The sequence below is a fragment of the Hippoglossus stenolepis genome, chromosome 11, assembly GCF_022539355.2.
Source record: "Hippoglossus stenolepis isolate QCI-W04-F060 chromosome 11, HSTE1.2, whole genome shotgun sequence".
Taxonomy (NCBI): Eukaryota; Metazoa; Chordata; class Actinopteri; order Pleuronectiformes; family Pleuronectidae; genus Hippoglossus; species Hippoglossus stenolepis.
The window spans coordinates 7,815,220-7,832,157 of NC_061493.1; the positions used below are offsets into that span (position 1 = coordinate 7,815,220).

General features: G+C 40.9%; 1 protein-coding gene across 2 annotated transcripts; it reads right to left on the bottom strand.

The window, feature by feature from the left end:
* Positions 1-218: 218 nt before the first annotated feature.
* On the bottom strand, positions 219-15,572 carry LOC118117768 (SUN domain-containing ossification factor). Of its 2 annotated transcripts, XM_035170308.2 has the most exons (24): positions 15,225-15,571; positions 11,865-11,979; positions 11,587-11,709; positions 11,001-11,233; positions 10,717-10,818; positions 10,439-10,580; positions 10,225-10,342; positions 9,971-10,095; positions 9,800-9,867; positions 9,584-9,691; positions 9,291-9,396; positions 8,798-8,818; positions 8,268-8,323; positions 7,313-7,395; positions 7,074-7,139; positions 6,912-6,977; positions 6,637-6,727; positions 3,799-5,139; positions 3,620-3,707; positions 2,406-2,510; positions 1,588-1,745; positions 1,221-1,312; positions 1,058-1,113; positions 219-953 (listed from the first exon to the last, which is right to left on the bottom strand). In XM_035170308.2, exons 1-24 carry the CDS (start codon positions 15,287-15,289, stop codon positions 486-488), a joined length of 3,996 nt encoding a protein of 1,331 aa, XP_035026199.2. In that variant the 5' UTR covers positions 15,290-15,571; the 3' UTR covers positions 219-485. The 2 variants fall into 2 exon arrangements, with proteins under 2 accessions (XP_035026199.2, XP_035026200.2); XM_035170309.2 differs by lacking the exon at positions 8,798-8,818 and having other exon boundaries at positions 15,225-15,572.
* Between the last annotated feature and the right edge of the window lie 1,366 nt (positions 15,573-16,938).

The window sequence follows — 16,938 nt, forward strand, 5'->3', positions numbered from 1 at the left end:
CCGTTTTTGTGTTACATGCTTTTATTTTGAAAGTGAAGTTCCGGTAGAGACGCGGACTTCCTGTTATGAATCTGTAACTTCACAAAGGGAAAGTTTTATGTTTGTAGCGACCCCCCGAAGAGGCCCAAGCTCTTACGGTGTTGTTTAGGGAAGCTTCAAATAAACCTGAAACCATCAGTTGAAAGTCTCGACCATCTTTCGGGGGATATGCTACAATATTTCCAAACACAAGAGAAAAGCTTTAATCTTAAGCCGGGAAGACATTTCTTTGACTTGAAGTATAACAAATACAAAAAGGTCAGATAGGAACGGAACAGAGAACATGAACAGAGAACAAAAGTGAACAGTGAGAGTGAAGGGACAGCCTCATCGTGGAGCTTAAAGCTGCCTGAGGCTACAGAAATGAACATTCATGCTCTTTTAGAAAGAGTTTTGCAGTGAGTGAGGAGAAGTGGAGCCTTTGGAAGTTCGTCTCTTCTCTTCTGTCAGACAGAACCTGAGAGGGCAACATTCACTCCAAATGTCCCAGAGCTTTGCTCTGTTTTCCTGTTCATGAGGTCCTCTATGGTAGAGATGGGCAACGGTTCCCTCCTGTCCCTCTGTGGGACTTGAAGCAAGTCCACCACCGTGCAGCCGGGCTTGGGACGCCGGCGTCTCAATGCCCGTTTCTCTGCCCGGGTCTTGGGCTGAGGGAGGCTGTCGCAGATTCGAGAGCAGGCTGTGGTGATGCCACAGAAGGAGGGGTCGTCTGAATGTGAGGATCCCTCTGAGCTCCCCTCTGACAGTGAGTCTCTAAAGAGAGGCTGGAGGAATCTTTTTGTAAACGGTGTGGGGTTTGTGGTGATAGGCACACCGTTACACAAAATAGCTCCATTACTCAGTTCTGAAGCAGCGTGGATGGAGGGTTTCAGAGTCTCCACTTTTTCAATGGGCTTCATCTTACGACGTCTCCTCTGTGCGGGGAGAGATTGAGGGTGTTAATATCTTACAGCCAGTATTTCGAACTATTTCATTTTACACTATTATTCTGCACTGCGATACATTTATTTTTACACACCTTTCTGTTAGCTGGACAAAGACTCTGCGTCTCCTCGGCGTGCAGCATCTCAGGGCCTGTGAGCCAAAGAATGAGTTTAATTTTAGCAAGATTGGCTATTATTCAAGATATATGATTATATGATTTTTATTATTACCCTAATAGAACTTTAGTACAACTCTACCTTCAGTGGAGTCTAACTGGAATGACTCAGAGTGTATCAATGGATAGGACGCACTCCTCTTCAAGCCCGTCTCATCACCGGAAGAGAACTGCCTGTTATGAAAAGAGAAAAAACTGCATGTAGCTCTTTTCTAAAGACGTGAGTCACAGCTGTGTGATCCAGCTGCGACGTTTCTGATGAATACTTCTATCGATTAAGTGGATTAATGGGTGGAAGCTATTCGAGGCACTGTAACCTCTTCCCATTTGCTTTAATAGCCCATTTGGAGATGCCGCTCTGCTTATTCACATCCGCTGTCTTTGCCATGTTGTGTCAAAAACAAATGTCCCCTGACTGACTGAAGTACATTGTACAGTTGTTTACCCACCTTTCAGGGCAGCAGTAGGTGTAGCTCTTGGGTATGGGAGGCTCTGGTTCCGTGGCTGGGGGAATCGTAGAGATGCGGCAGTGGTTTGCACACAGCAACAGGACGAGACACACACACAGCGCCAGAGACAGCAGCAGGTAGTTCTGCCTGTCAGACACCTAGGTAACAGATTACACAATAAGCAAAACAGAGGAAATATGTGATGTTACAAAATAGGTGAAAGGAACACCCAGCAAAAATCCAGACTCTAAATAAATTGGAAGTTGAACCGAAAAACTAACTGGATTTGGTTGATGTTTCTGTATATCACTGGACTTATATGAAAGGGTTCAATGGAATTCACTCTATGGAGAGGAATCCATATATGTATTTTCTAGGCAAAAGCTTCATTGTGTAAATTATCGCAGTATCTAGTCTGCTCCAGTAACTTTAGCACTAAATCATAAGATAACATTCCCCTGAAGTCGCTATCCACCCGAATACAGCTGGATAAATCTGCCCTCTCCTTTAAGGCTCCACAAGCTTGGAATGAACTGCAAGTCAATCTCAACCTCGAATCCTTTCCCCCCTCTTGACACTTTAGAAAACATTTTGCTCCCCATCTTGACCGCAACTCCCTGGCAGAACAGATATTCTATCATAGTGGGCCCTTCGTGGTTAAATAAAGGAAACTATGCGTCACCACCTGGTGGGCAAAAGTTCTGGTACATTCGAATGACGTGGTCCCATAAAAATGGACTAAATTGACTCTGTTTAATCCCCAGATGAAAAACTCCTGATCACACATGAAGGCTTTATGCCTGGAGTGTTGTATCTACCTCATTCTGCAGCTGGCTCACTCTGTCTGACAGGTTGAGAACCAGCTGAGTCACATTCTCCAGCTGGCCCTGCAGCAACTGAATGGACTCAGTCTGACGCAGGTCCTATGGGGGAAAAAAAAGGACAATGTCATAATGCAATCACACACGCACACGCACACACACACACACACACACACACACACACACACACAGAATGTTAGCAAAAAGGTGCTTATTGTCACAGCCAGCAGATGTTGGCTCTCATTCGCAGTCGTGTCGCAGTCTATACACCAGCTGATTTTAAGCCCTCCAAAAACTCCTGAGGGAATGATCTGCCTGTTAAGCAGTAAAATGCTTCACTACAGTGCATTCACAGGTTTTTATAACCTTCCTGCCTCTGAGCTCTGCAGGCAGTTCCTTGACCTTATGGCTTGGCTTTTGCTCGGATATGCATTGTCAGCTGTGAGACATTATATAAGTTTATGACTTTCAAAATCCTGTCCAACAAACAAATGAATGGGTATACTCGTATCAAGATGTAGAAAGGTAGGATATATGAATAAATAATATAATATGTATAAAAGATGATCAGGAAAAGTAGGCACCTGAGCTAAACTTTCAGATGTCATAGCAAATAATAAAAGGTCAAAAGATGTCTGATGTCTGTTTTTGAGTATAGATTGATGGAGAATAGTTTTTTGTTTGTATTTTAGCATAAGGCTCCAACATAACAAAATGTGAAACCGTGAAGAGATCTGATTACTTTCCAAATGCCCTGTTTGTTCACCTATAGTCTCTAACCTTGTTTTCCATTTAGCACTGGGAAGATGACAAACAGTGAATTTATTGTTGAACCTTTACTTCCTTTACAGCTCCTTGCTGCTGCTGGAAAGAGGCTGGTAAAAAGAGAAGTGGGGACAAAACAATGAGCTAAAAGAAGATAAAATGCTCTACAGAGCTGAGGTACATCAAGTGACAATTACTTGATGTTACTGGGTTTGTCACTATGGGTTCCCCTTTTCACATGTAACATTTGATCCTTTCCTATTATAAAATTACTGATTAAAGCAGCTTTAATCCCTATGCCGACGAAAACATCTCCAATCTCTTGAATTCAGCCCAGTAAGAATTCGGAATAAATATGATTGAATAATTTTGGGACAGCTATCTCATTCTCAGACTGAAACTAAGTATCTTGTCTGGACCAACATCCATGCCCTTTCATTGCTCACCTGTTCCTCTGCTATTCTTGAGGTGTTCTGGAGTTTTATGATGGTTTTGTTGAAAGCTTTCTGCATCTCCTCCATCTGCTTACGATACCTTTAATCAAAACATGAAAGAAGATATCTTTAATATCACCTTCAACTCAGTTCATACACAAGGAGCAGCAGAGTGTGTCCTCATCCCTCACCTCTGACTTAGCTGCTCCAGGTAGCGTCCGCTGAGCGACATATTCATCTCCAGGGCCTTGATGCGGTTGTTGAGTCTCATGAACACAGACTCCTTCTGGCTGGAGCCGTGCATCAGGTTGCTGTTCTGCTCTGAGCCATTGGGGGTCTCTGCATAGATGTCCGAGAGGGATGGTGAGGCAGGTGAGGGATGAGGCAGGTTACCACCTGATGATGTAGAGATGTCGTCTGTGAGATCCTCCATTTTATTCTCAGTGATGACTGCAGGGCCACCAGAGGGCTCAAGTTCTGTGACAGGGTCTGGAGCAGGGTGGGACGGCTCTGTGGATGTGGTGGTCATTTTAGGTACAGTTGGTGGGTCAGGCTGATGTTCTAAATGAACAGAGGTGGTAGGAGGTAGCAGCTGAGGAGGATCTGTTTTGTCTGGGATTTGGACAGGGGTATTTAATTCTAACTGAGAAACATCAACATCAGGCTTTTCCTCAGTTGGCTCCACTGAGACATTGTCCACTGTTGCACTGACACTGGGCTTCACATCGATGGCGCTACTGAGAGGGACTGATGGCTCAGTGTACTTCTCTGCAGCTAACACATCCAGGCTCTCTTCTGGCCTTTGCTCCTTCACCGTTTCCTCAGGAGGCGGCTGTGGCGTCTCCACAATAGGAGTAGGTTTGGTGCCAGATGAATAGGTGGCACTGGGTTTGGGGAGGCTCGACGTTTGACTGGGCTCCAGCAAAGGAGGTTCAGACACAGGCTCTTTATGAGATTCTATTGTGTCCCCCTGAGGCTGAGGGGCTTCTGATGGGCTGGCTCCGCTCTCTGGCTCCTGCACTGAAGCATGTTCCTTTTTATGGAGCTGATGTACCTCTGTGTGGTGCAGCTGAGGCTCAGGGCAGGCGGTGGGGGACAGGGGTAGGTGCCAGGTGGGTGTTGTAGAAGGAATCCTTTGCTTTCTATCCGTTGTTTGGCATTTCCTCTTTTTGGACAGCAGGGCTGAACACTGCCAAAGGAGGTATTCCTGGAAGGAAGCTGTACAAGAGCATGAAGAAGATAATGAAGGAAGTAGTGTGCAGTAATTCTGATTATCTTGTCGCTTGTGATTGTCCATTTTTTCTTTTCCTCCATCCAATTCCTCTTCATCCTTTTCCAGAAGGACGATTGTAGAGCTGATATGTTCTTCTTCATCTTTCTCTAAAGGTATAATAATTTGTTCCTCCACTAGTGGGAGCTCTTGTTCGCTAGTTTCAGTATCAGATGTCTCTGACTCAGGGGTCTCTGACGAGGGGGCTCCAGTTTCAGAGATACTGGGGTCTGATAAAATAACTGCCTCTTCAGAGTCTGGACTATGGAGACAGAAGAAAAATATAGTATAAATTAGACACATCAAAGATCAGGCACAATATTATACCAACACATTTCAATACAAAACATGTGGCACTTCAGGCTCCACTACAAAATACAGTATATACAGCATGTAAAGCAACGTTATACTATTACTATTAATTTATTAAAACCAGCTACTGCAGCTGCAGAGCACTGGTCACCTCTTTATTCAAAGTTCATTTCATATTGAACGTATCACATGTCCAAATCGGTTTTGGAGATATGCGAGCAACACAGAGATTTCGGGAATTAGTAGATGTAAGATAGATAGGTCCATTTTTTAATATGGACCTATTTTATGTAGATTTGTAGATTTATAATATTTGATGTAGATTTGTTCCTCCTGGGCATGGATGTTACTCGTCTTGCACAAATCTATAGAGATGTTCACAGAAGATTGTCTTCTGCTGCTCTTTGCTGAGATTTGTTGCGTCACCTTCCGCTTTAAAATAGAATCAAAGATATTCTACTGGATACAAGTCAGGGGGACACGGTTGGCCAGTTCTGACCCCAAATGATCCAAACTTTTTTATTTTGGTTTCATCTGATCCAAAGAATGTGTTGCCAAGATTCATCAGGCCTCTTTTCCTGTTCTTTCAAAGTTGAAACGTTTCATGCTGTTTCTTGAGTAATCGTTTTCTTCTTGGATGCCATCCACGGAGGGCGACTTCGGGCAATGTCATTCGCACTTACTGATTAGTCACTGCAACACCAATTTCTACAGATAACTCTAGTGCCAAGTCCGAAGCACTTACCCATCTGTTTTTCTATGTAAGGCTGTGTAAGTAGCAAACTGCACAGCCACTGCACCTTCTGTTGCTGGTAGTGAGGCTCTTTATATACCTCCCCACCACTGCTGAGATTTGTGTTTCAGCTCATGTTCAGGAGCCTTCTGAAGCTCTTGTACCCTCTCCCATCTTTATGGAGTCTCACAGTCTGGTTTCTTACTTGCTCAGGCATTTTCTCACTACATGGTAACCAGCACTGTATTATATATAACCCGAGCCACAAAAAGAAAAAACTGTGGGGTTCACAGGTCATTTTATATCCTTGTTCGTGCATTTAGCCTTAACTGGAATTTCATTTTTGATTGCTAGGTAAACTGACTTTTGATGTTGTAGTCTATCAAAGCAGTTTGTTTTTAAATTATACATACGATCAAATACATTTCAATTAAAAAAAAAAAATGTTATCATAAGAGTTTTGAATCATTTCAAATTTAGTTATATTGCACAGGTGTGTTCTCAGTTTTACTGTAGCTTTCTATGCAGACCTTATATAAGTCATAAAACATTTGTTAATCAAGGCCATATTAACCACAATCAATCACTACAAACCTCTAAACTGACATTTGTTATGCAGCTGCATGTTCAATTAATGAAGAACAGTTAAACTGTTAATTATATGTTGAAGTGGAAGCTATAGGTGATGTTATAAAACTCTTGACAGGTACTCACACTGAAGTAGGATCTGTAGAGGCCGTTTGAGTCGTGGTTTCAATCTGTGCTGATGGCTCAGTCACGTTCACTTCCTGGGATGATATATTGACTATAAAAATAAGAAATAAAACATTAAGACTCGCTGCACCAATTATTACTATTCACAAGCTGTTAAGAAGTGATGAGCAAAGATTTTCTTCTTTTTGGAAACATAAAGTAGTGACTGTATTTCCTTTATAAAACATTTGAGCTGCCAGTGAGCACAGATGTCCAGCTGACTGTGGGGATCTTACCTTGCATCTCTGGGCCTCCACCGAGAACATTGACAGCAATGTTATTGACCATGTTCAGAATGACATCTGAAAAGAAAATTTAAACAGCAGAGTAACAAGTTAATAGAGTGATACAGGTCTACAGGTCTATATGCAGTAGAAATCCCTTTCAGCCAGACTTACCTTTTGCTGATCCGATCAGATTCTTTGATAACTTGACTTCACCGGGTGCGTATCCAGATGGGTAATCTGTAGGAGGTAGTTCCCTTATTAAAAACACATTGATCTCTTAAACTACACTGTGTAAACACTCCTTAAAACAAACTGTACCAGACAGGTTGTACTGTGTGTATCTTGTTCAGCAGTACAACCTGTCTTGTTCTCAAGAAAACATTCCCAGCTGTATTATTTTCAGTGCTTACCCAGGTCATCATCCTGATCGTCTGGTCTTTCTGGGGGATCAGCTATCTCCTCGTACTCTTCTACCATGCTTGTCCCAAACACCCTGGTAGCAAAAGTAAAACAAAAAAAATTATATTCTACCACCATTCACATTTAGAAGTGAAATCTAATCTGTTTCATGCAGCAACTTAAATAGAGTCAAATTTCTATTTCAATCTTCAACCGTCTCAATGGGGCAGGGTTTTTTATTAAAAGCACCCAACACACACACACACACACACACACACACACACACACACACACAGGTCATTAAATACAGGAAAGACATCCAAGAAGTGGTTTCAACATACAAAACAGTGTTAATGTCAAGCAGCAAATTAGTGTTTGATTTCCCCAGAGCAGGCAACAGGAACATTTCCTTCTTTCTAAATGACTATTATAATGAACAGTTGTTAGTTTCAATAATAACTCTCACTTCCTCGTGTGCCAACTTCAACCACATCTGTCTTTACATTATGCAGAAGTGAACTACAGTTAACATGCATGCACTAGTTCCATGTGTAAACACCTCAGGCTTTATAGTGCAATGATAAGTGTCAGCTGAATCCCTCGAGGCCACATGCCAAATATTAATTAATATTACTTGACACCATCTACAGCTCATGCAGTATGCAACAAGCTATCATTTGGAGAACAGACTCCAAGCTGAATGATTTGATATTTGAGATTTAAATAATAGATTAAAATGGTAATTAAATAAAAAATACAAGACAACTCAATCAACAACAAAGACATACACACAGGCATAAAAGAAAGGTAGGACCATAACAGTATAACACATACTTAACTTGTACAAGCTACATTTTGTGTTAATTGTCATGTTTGCTTTAGGGTAAAAACTTTTTTTTTCAGCTTTCTAAAGTAAAAGTCAAAAATGGGCCATTTCATATTTCTAATTCCTTATTTGTTACGTACCTTATGAGACTGAGGGGACAGAAATGTTCAGAGCCAAAGTGAGAGACCAACTCTACCTAAAACAAAATGCAAAAATGATTCAGATATTATGATCATGTGAAATGTGCTGCATTACACACCACGCAAATCAGCACTCAGCAGTGGATGGGCATGTTACGAACAAACAGCAAAGCAAAGCAAAGCTGTTTTGTTTTGTTGTGAATTTAAGAGAAAGGGTTAAAGAGAAACTCCAGTGGACTGAATGGCAACAAGGTACTGCATGAGGAAATAAAAGAAACATCTCAGTATATGACATGTTGGATCACCTGATGGAATATTATTGATTAACAACAGGTTGATTCAATTCGTGGGTTATCAGATGTTCTTAATGTAACATGTAGAATGTTTTGAGTATTTGGGGTTAGCAAGTAGCACAGCAAGTTAAAGATCAGATTCTGTTTAAAGATAACCACACCAGTGATACGAAAGAAAGACAAAACACAACTCCCTCCATGTTTACTATCCAGCTCACACAAGAAATGCAGGCTAACCTTTATGTACTTGGTGAACATCTGAAGCAAGAGACATGGGAAAAAGGGAGAAGTAATTAAAGACATTTATGCATCCATTCACAACAGGAACAAATGTTGTGTACTGGTTTTACTAGTCACTTCAGATTAATATTAAGTCATTAACTCTGCAATTTGTTCATTTAAATCTACAACATACAACCCTCTTGGCCTTAATCACGAAGGATGTATAATATTAACAATCCCGAAATTAACTCCGTGAACCAATGTAAGTGACTTCAACCAACCACTACTAATTACATGAAGATGTCAAGACCTTCTGCAATACTGTCTCATAATAGTCTCTCAATCCACCATAAAATGACCAGACCACTTCATAGCAGGGGAAGAAAATAAAAGTGAAGGAGGCAAAACTTCAATTCAAAGAGATTTAGAGAGAAAGCCCTGCTTAAAGTACGTGTTAAATTATTCAATTGGATTAGGAGATGACAAAGAAAAAAATATTTGTGTTCACCTTCACATATTTAGCATAGAGATGCTCATCTAATGGGAAGCTCTGGGCTGTGCGCTCATCCCTGGCGTGAAAGGTTCCCAGTTTTAACCACTTATTTGTTGGGTATCTGGAGGAGCAAGTGTAAACAATTGAGTGATCTGGATTGCAGACACAGAAAAAGCCCTGGTTTTTATCATTTAAATTTGATATATGCCAGTTGAAGAGGTAAGTAACTAAAAGAAGCTTTAAAATCTACTGAATGAGTTAGAGAAATAGTTACATACTGTGTCACATTAAGTAGCTGCAATGCCTACCTATCACTAATGGAGACCAGGAAGTCTTTGGGAGTAGAGGAAAAGAGTTCAAAGTTTGCGATGTCCAGCTGCTTCACCTGGATGGGCTCACAGAGCTCAATGATGAACCTGAGCGAGAGGGAACATGAAGCAAACAATGACAAATCAGATGGATAAATAAATAATATCAGGTTATAAATGTGGACAGTAAGCAGGAGATGCAAAAATTCTACATACCAGATCTTGTGACTACAGGGGTTTAACATGTACAAGTCCATGTTTTCCTTCAATATCGCTGAAGTACTCTGTATGAAACAAAGCAATATCAGTTTGTATGTGCCATTCGGTCAACAGCCAACAGAGCAAGCATATTCATTAGCAGGATATAGTTTTATACATACACAGTACCTTAGCTTCTGGGTTAGAACCAAGGATCTTGGCTCCACATTCCACTGAGGCATAGTTATTAAAGTTCTTCTGGGCCTTCTTCAGTGTATGAGAACCACCATTGTTAGAGGGGTGAGTAGACAGCGCTAAGGAGAAAAAACACAAGAGTTTTAATAAAAGTTTAAATAAAATTCAATCTTTACATTCAGTTTCATTAAAAACTCTTTTGGGGTTTGAAGTACATACATTAAATATGTTTTAATATGTAAACCTACTCTTCTCTTTCTCCACCTCCATCATCTTTCTCTTCCACTCATCAAAAGTGGGGATGTCCTCGGGGTCTTTGCTGCTCACACTGGGATCTGTGTCTGTGGTGACAGGGGAGCTCAGGTCCTGTCAAAGATAATGAGGTAATGAGATAATGAGAAAAGGAGAGCTGGGACATCTTCCTCTGGAAATAGCTCACACTGTGTCCGTGTTTTTTTTTACCTGCTCTCTCACCACATGTGATGTGTTGACTTCCAGAGGCTGTGTGCTGTCTCCGACTGAAGGAGTCAGAGGAGAGTCAGTGTGGGTTTTAGTACCTGCAGTGTGAACATTGGAAATGTTCTCCAGAACAATCGGAGGACTGCTGTGGAAACAGAAAAAAAACGTTGTGGCCTTGTTACAAAGAGTTATACTGATCTTTTAAACAGAATAACACTCAAACCAACTTGACAAAGTGCAAGAAACATTATGTTGACATTTTTCTAGATGAAAGTACCCACCTATCACTGTCATACGGATTGTTTTCTTCTCCACAGTCACCAGGAGGCAGCTCAGATTCAACAACATCAGGTGCAGCTTCATCAGATGCATCATCTGAAACACTGGAATGAAAAAACGTGCAAACCTTTTTAAATCATTGCACTTACAGGGAAGCCATCCTTGACAAAGTAAACATTTTTAAAGTACCTTGTTCTTCTCACTCGGTGCAAGAAATCCAATCATACATTTTTACAGAGAGCTGACAGATTTAAATGAATTTATTCTAAAACAGATAAAACTATACCTTTTTGTGACACTGTCTTCAAGGTTGATGATGCTGGGATTGTCTTTAAGCTCAGTGGAAAAACCAGAGACAGGGTCAGATGATGGGAGCAGAGCAGGTGAATCATGCTCTTGAACGACAGAGGTTTCATGATTTGGATTTTCTGAGTTTGGCTCAGGTTCTTGCTCTGATTGGGACATTTCCTTGTCTGCCTCTGTTTCTGCCTCAACATTGGGCACTTGCACTTCCAAGGCCTGATGGAAAAACAGAGAGATACTTAAGCTGTCGAGTGGAATGTTTTAACGATTAGTCCATTAGCCAAAGCTGGACCGATCTAACAAACACCTCAATCGGGAAATGTTCCAGAAAGGATCAATAAAAAGAACTGGATGGAATAAAGCATCTGATCCCTTGTCCAGGTCTGAATTCGTTGTGATGCTCAGGAAGCAACCAAATCGCAAAGAAATTAGGTGCAACAATAAACAGGTCCCTAAAATTCTTACGATAATTAAACAAGTGCCCTTACACGGAAATCATTTGTTGTGTTAAGTTGGGATCTGAATGTCCCACACCTCATTTTAAATTTATATACATTTTATAACTATACCTCTGAATCTTGTTCTTTTTTGTCCGTGTGCTGTGTTGTCTGCTCCTCGTTCTGATGATTATCTTCTAACAGCAGCTCATTGTCAGACAAGGACTGGGCAGGCAAGACCCAGCTCTCCTCAACCTGGAGAAAAACACACGCACACACACACTCAATCTGAAATGTGTCTATAAAACTTGTATAACGCGTATGGTCACATGAGTGATCTCAAATAGCAGCCGGGGGAACTTCCTGGTAATGACTTTTGTTGTTGTATAGTACTGTTCAACTGACGCTACCTTTTCATGAGGAGTCTTCTCTCCCAACTCTTCCTCCGAACTGACGTCCTGTGGGGACATGGTCCTCTGGGCCTCTTGGTGCGACTCTGTGCAACCAACATAGCAACTAGGGTACCTACATGATGAAGGGAATAATAATCAGTGAGTCATTTTGTCCTGATATGGGTCACTTCATAATACATTTGGGAAAGAAGCTCAGATTATAGAAATATTCATAAACTCTAGAATCAGTCAAGCTAAACATTTTATTAGAGCGAAGTGAGTCACACACAGAAGCAGCGGCCTGAGAAAATCCAGGTGGCCTGTACCAGAGTGTAGACAATTTATCTAATCTGTATGCAGAGTCAGGGAAATACATACACACGCCTAAAACAAGTTACATATTGCTCAACCTATTTTATCTCTTGTTTGAAACATGTGACATTTGTTGCCTCTAGAGTGAGAAAAGTCTCATTTGAAGACAATAATGTTCTTTATCTTTAGCGATTTTTGCTTCTGTATTTTTTTTCTAGCAAGTGTTAAGTTTCTCTTCTGTCTTTGTCTCCTTTGTATTAAACCCCACACTTCTGTTGGTTGAGACTTTGCCAGGAAATAGGTCTGGGTCACTCCTGGCAGGAAACCAACAATAATTAACAGTAACAAGACTTTAAATATTGCAATAATGTCAGATTCCTGCGGGGTAAAAGGTCATCCAGTCTCAAAGGCCAAACTCCAACAGTGACTGTAAATTGTCAATGATCCAGGCTATTATCTGGACTTAATTCAGGATTCCAGGTCAAGTTCTTTAAGTTCTGGCTGGCTCAACTGCTTTGTTGATCTGCCTTGAGAGGCGAGACTGGCCTCAAACACTTCGGTGAACACAGTGAACATCTGTTTTCTAATTAAAAGGCAGTAGCCGTAATGCAAGTCCCAAAGGAGCAAGAGTCATGACTACAGAATGAGTTGCTAAATAATTAACTATGTGGTCACAGATAAAGAGTGGTATGATGGGTACATGATATGTTTGTAAAACAACTTAATAAGTACAGGATAGTTTAGGTGGACTTCCTCATGATGAAATGACTATTCTCTGTGTGTGTGTAATGAATTAAGGAGACAGGATGTACAAGGGATAACATACCCTATACTAGGGGTTCTCTAAGCTGTATTCAGCCCACAAGACAATAGATCTATACAAAACCCAAAATTAAAAAATTCTCATGACAGCAATTCTTTTTTTTATCCAATAAAAGAAAATAACATAAAAGAGTAGACTGACACATCCTTCAGGGTGGTCTCCTCTGACCGAGTATATGTGCTCAACACAGCTTTTACAAGACCACATCCTGACAGAGACTATTTTACTGAGACAGGTTTTGTGGTAAGTGAGCGAATAGCCAAAAAGACAAAAATAATTTGTGGCGGTTAGTTGAGGTAAGTGTGATATGTGTGTTCAATAATTTAGCATGACCCATGGAGAACGTTAAAAAAAATGAAATGTCCCTTAACAGGAAAAAGACTTCCCATTCCTGCCATACCCAAGATTAATGACAGTCACATGAATATCATGTGACATGATGTATCATTGATTACTTAAGCTTTGAACCCGAGTAATGATCAGATAATGGACTATATGACAACATCGACATGGCACCACCCATGTGGTAATTATGATTCATACATTTAAACTGTATCATAATTACATCTCTTTGAACAAAGTGATATTGAAGCACCAGTATACTGCATGTTGTGGAAATACTTGTACTATGATATTACTTTTAACTGCAGACAAAACAATGTGATAGTATTTTAAAATGAGTCAAAATCCTTTACATTTTATTTGGGGAAATTAAAATATGTGGATGGTTAAAATACATATTTCAAGACCATAATTAATTAAGTGTAAGACGCATGTAAAGTATGACAGATATGGTGGATTATCTGAGTCCTAGAATTAGTTTCACTTCTGAAAATCACTGAATATAGGGTGAAGAAGCCTCAGAGATTTACCCTTGAAATGTCAGAACATCTCACAGATACAGGCAGAGATGCTTTTCATATTCTTTCGTACAGAAAACTGAGTCTAATGCAAAGGATTCTAAGCGGGGGTGTTTAGATACTATCAGTTATCAGTTCCACTTTGGTGTTGCTTGTGGTTTTATCAATTCGCTTGAAAAAAGAAGTGTAGCATGACAAAAGTAGAATTAAATGAACACCAACTTATTAAGATTCACCGAAAGGTATTTGAGAGCTAGTACGTAATAATTTAATATATTTTAGAGTATTTACTTTTTTTTTTACTTTTAAAAAAGGTCCTGTAGAAACCCTGGAGGTCAGGAATGTCTGCTAGTTGCTAATCCAGATGATACCAGGGCTACTACACCAAATGTAAATCAGATGCTATTTATATTATTACTGTTACCTGAGCTGCTCTGACATGAGTGCTGAGGCAACGTCAGTAAATGTCAATTAATCTGACCAACTTCCACTGACTACAGCATCTCTATATTTAACCCGACTGCTCTGTGCCAACAACACAGATAACAGACATTGAAATATTATCACTCAGAGGTTGAGTGTAAAATGACAGCTAAAGCAAAGCCGGTGAAAGTAGGCCACGCAGATCTTAATACCATATTACATCAGTTCTCCCTCCCTCCCCTCTTCTGTGTGAAGAGCAGTGGCCGGTGCGTGTTATGTTTAGTGACTTGTCCTCTAACATGATGGCCACAGCACATAATCACCCTGCATAAGCTCTCCTTCCATGTGCGTGTGTGTGTGCGTGTGTGTGCTCTGTCAGATTCACACAGACGACCTGCAGCTCTCAACAGGGCTGACGCAAAAGGCCTTTAATCCTGCCAACAGCTGATGAACCGGATCCATGTAACGTCAGCCCTGTGGCAGCGTGGCTGCTGGGACAGCGGCTCTGTGAGTGGAGGTGAACCCTTGTGGTCGTTACAGTCACGTGTCTTCCAGTGAGTTTAAACTTCCACCCACCCACCCACACACTTACTGATCAGATGAGATTCAAGAGGTGATACATGTACAGTGACATTCTTTAAATTCCTATTCTAGTCAGCCAAATAGACAGGCCGTGAAAACCCAACGAGCCAGAGGACCAAGCTAACGTTCAAGAACAACTTGTTCATTAGCTAACTCGGCTATGCTACACCTGGCTAGTGGTCAGTGACTGAAGCTAACTCCGTGACAACAAGCCAGGAGTCCGGCCAGGTGCCACATCACACCCCATGTTGACGCCAGCTAGCTAACGGGAGCTACATGTCTGAACCCGGAGCAGCGTTACTCAGACAGTTCAGCCGCGTCCAGGACAAGTGAACAAGCAGCGCCGTGTTGACATGAGACGCGTTGAGCCAAACTTACCGGGAGAGCACAGCGACACAGAGCCACACTGACACCACTCGCCATAACAGAGGTGTCATCTTCATCCCTCTCCCGCCGGGACAGTCATCCTCACCCTGCTCACTAATGGAGTAATGTCTTCTTTTCTCTCCGAGGTTCCCTCCGCCCCCGGTGTGTCGAATAGAAAATTAAAAAAAAACCCCGCTGCTTCTCGTGAACTTCCCTAACGCTGTCAGTTGGTGTGATGCTAGCTGCTGCTACTGCTGTCACACACACACACACAAGCTGCTGTCGCTGCCCCGCTGGCCAATCAGAGGCCAGAGATGAGGTTGCGCAGTTCAAACTGAGCGTGTGTGTGGGTTGGGAGCGCTCGATTCACAACGTCTGACATCCCGAGTCGGCGGAGCTTCTCCTGGCAATGGTGAATATAAACCAACCCAGCCTTCATGTGACGTCACTTTAGGTGGAATTACGACTCATGATGAGTAATTCGAGTGCTACATGAGTCAATCGTGGTGAAAGCTAATTGGAAATAATATATCTATGTAGGAATAATAATATATTATTGTAGGAATGAAATAAATGTAAAAGACTTTCAATGGTTCAAATATTAATTAGGAGATCACTGACAGCTGATTTCCTCAGACAGGTCGTTCCAGAGTTGTTGGGCCCGTCCACTTTAGTTTTTTATACTTGATCTTTAAAAAATATAACAATAAAAACGGAAATCCTATTTTTAAAATTAACTTTTAATTTGCCATCAGATTACGTCATTTACAAGCTGTAAGAGGATGACGGGGTGATATCACCTAAATGCACTGATCTATAAGATACAATCAGAATTGCTCGAATCAAAGTCTGTGTTACACGTATTTGCTTTCTCTATTGCACAAAGTGGTAAACGAGTGAGTCATGGTAAAGTTGGGTTCACTGTCCACACAATGCCACCAGAGAGCGCTCTTTACTAAATTCTACAACATTCCAATCAACCCAACTTTATTTGTATAACACCTTTCATATGGACACTCCTCATAAGGCCATGAGCCAAGAATTATACAACAAATTTATATAAACTATGACAGTGATTTCTCACAAAATATATTTTAAAAGCTAAAATAACAATACAAATATTTAAAAAAGAGTATAATCAATAGTAAGTCAATAGAACAGGATAAAAGAACATACTGTACTAAGATTAACGGACTGTTAAAATGTAATTAGATTTAAAAGCTATGCAGTAAAACAATGTCTTTAAACACCCTTAATCAAAAGCCAGCCATTCTTCAGTCATCCCAGTGATCTAAGATTTAAGAGAGGAGGGGTTGTGGTCTTTGTGTTCTAAAGTATACAGACTGCATAGTGTCACATACAAAACCTTAGATAAATAGATAGATAGATAGATAGATAGATAATTTAGGTGGTAGGCCCAAGAATAAAACACTGCACAAACAGAAAAATGTAAATGAATTAATAGTGCCATCTTCTGGCTAAAATAAAATCCCACAGAAAAAAGAAAGACATGATCATAATGTCCTCATAGCAAGAAGGTTCTCAGTTCGAATCCCAGCTCAGCTACATGGGGCCTTTCTATGTGGAGTTTCATGTGTTTTCTGGATACTCCCACTTCCCACTTTATTATTTGTCAAGAGTGTATAATGTTTGCCGCACTCCACTGAGTGGTCTACATAAATTCATACGCTCTCTGTAAAACCCAGTGGCTGAACCAAAAAAGACT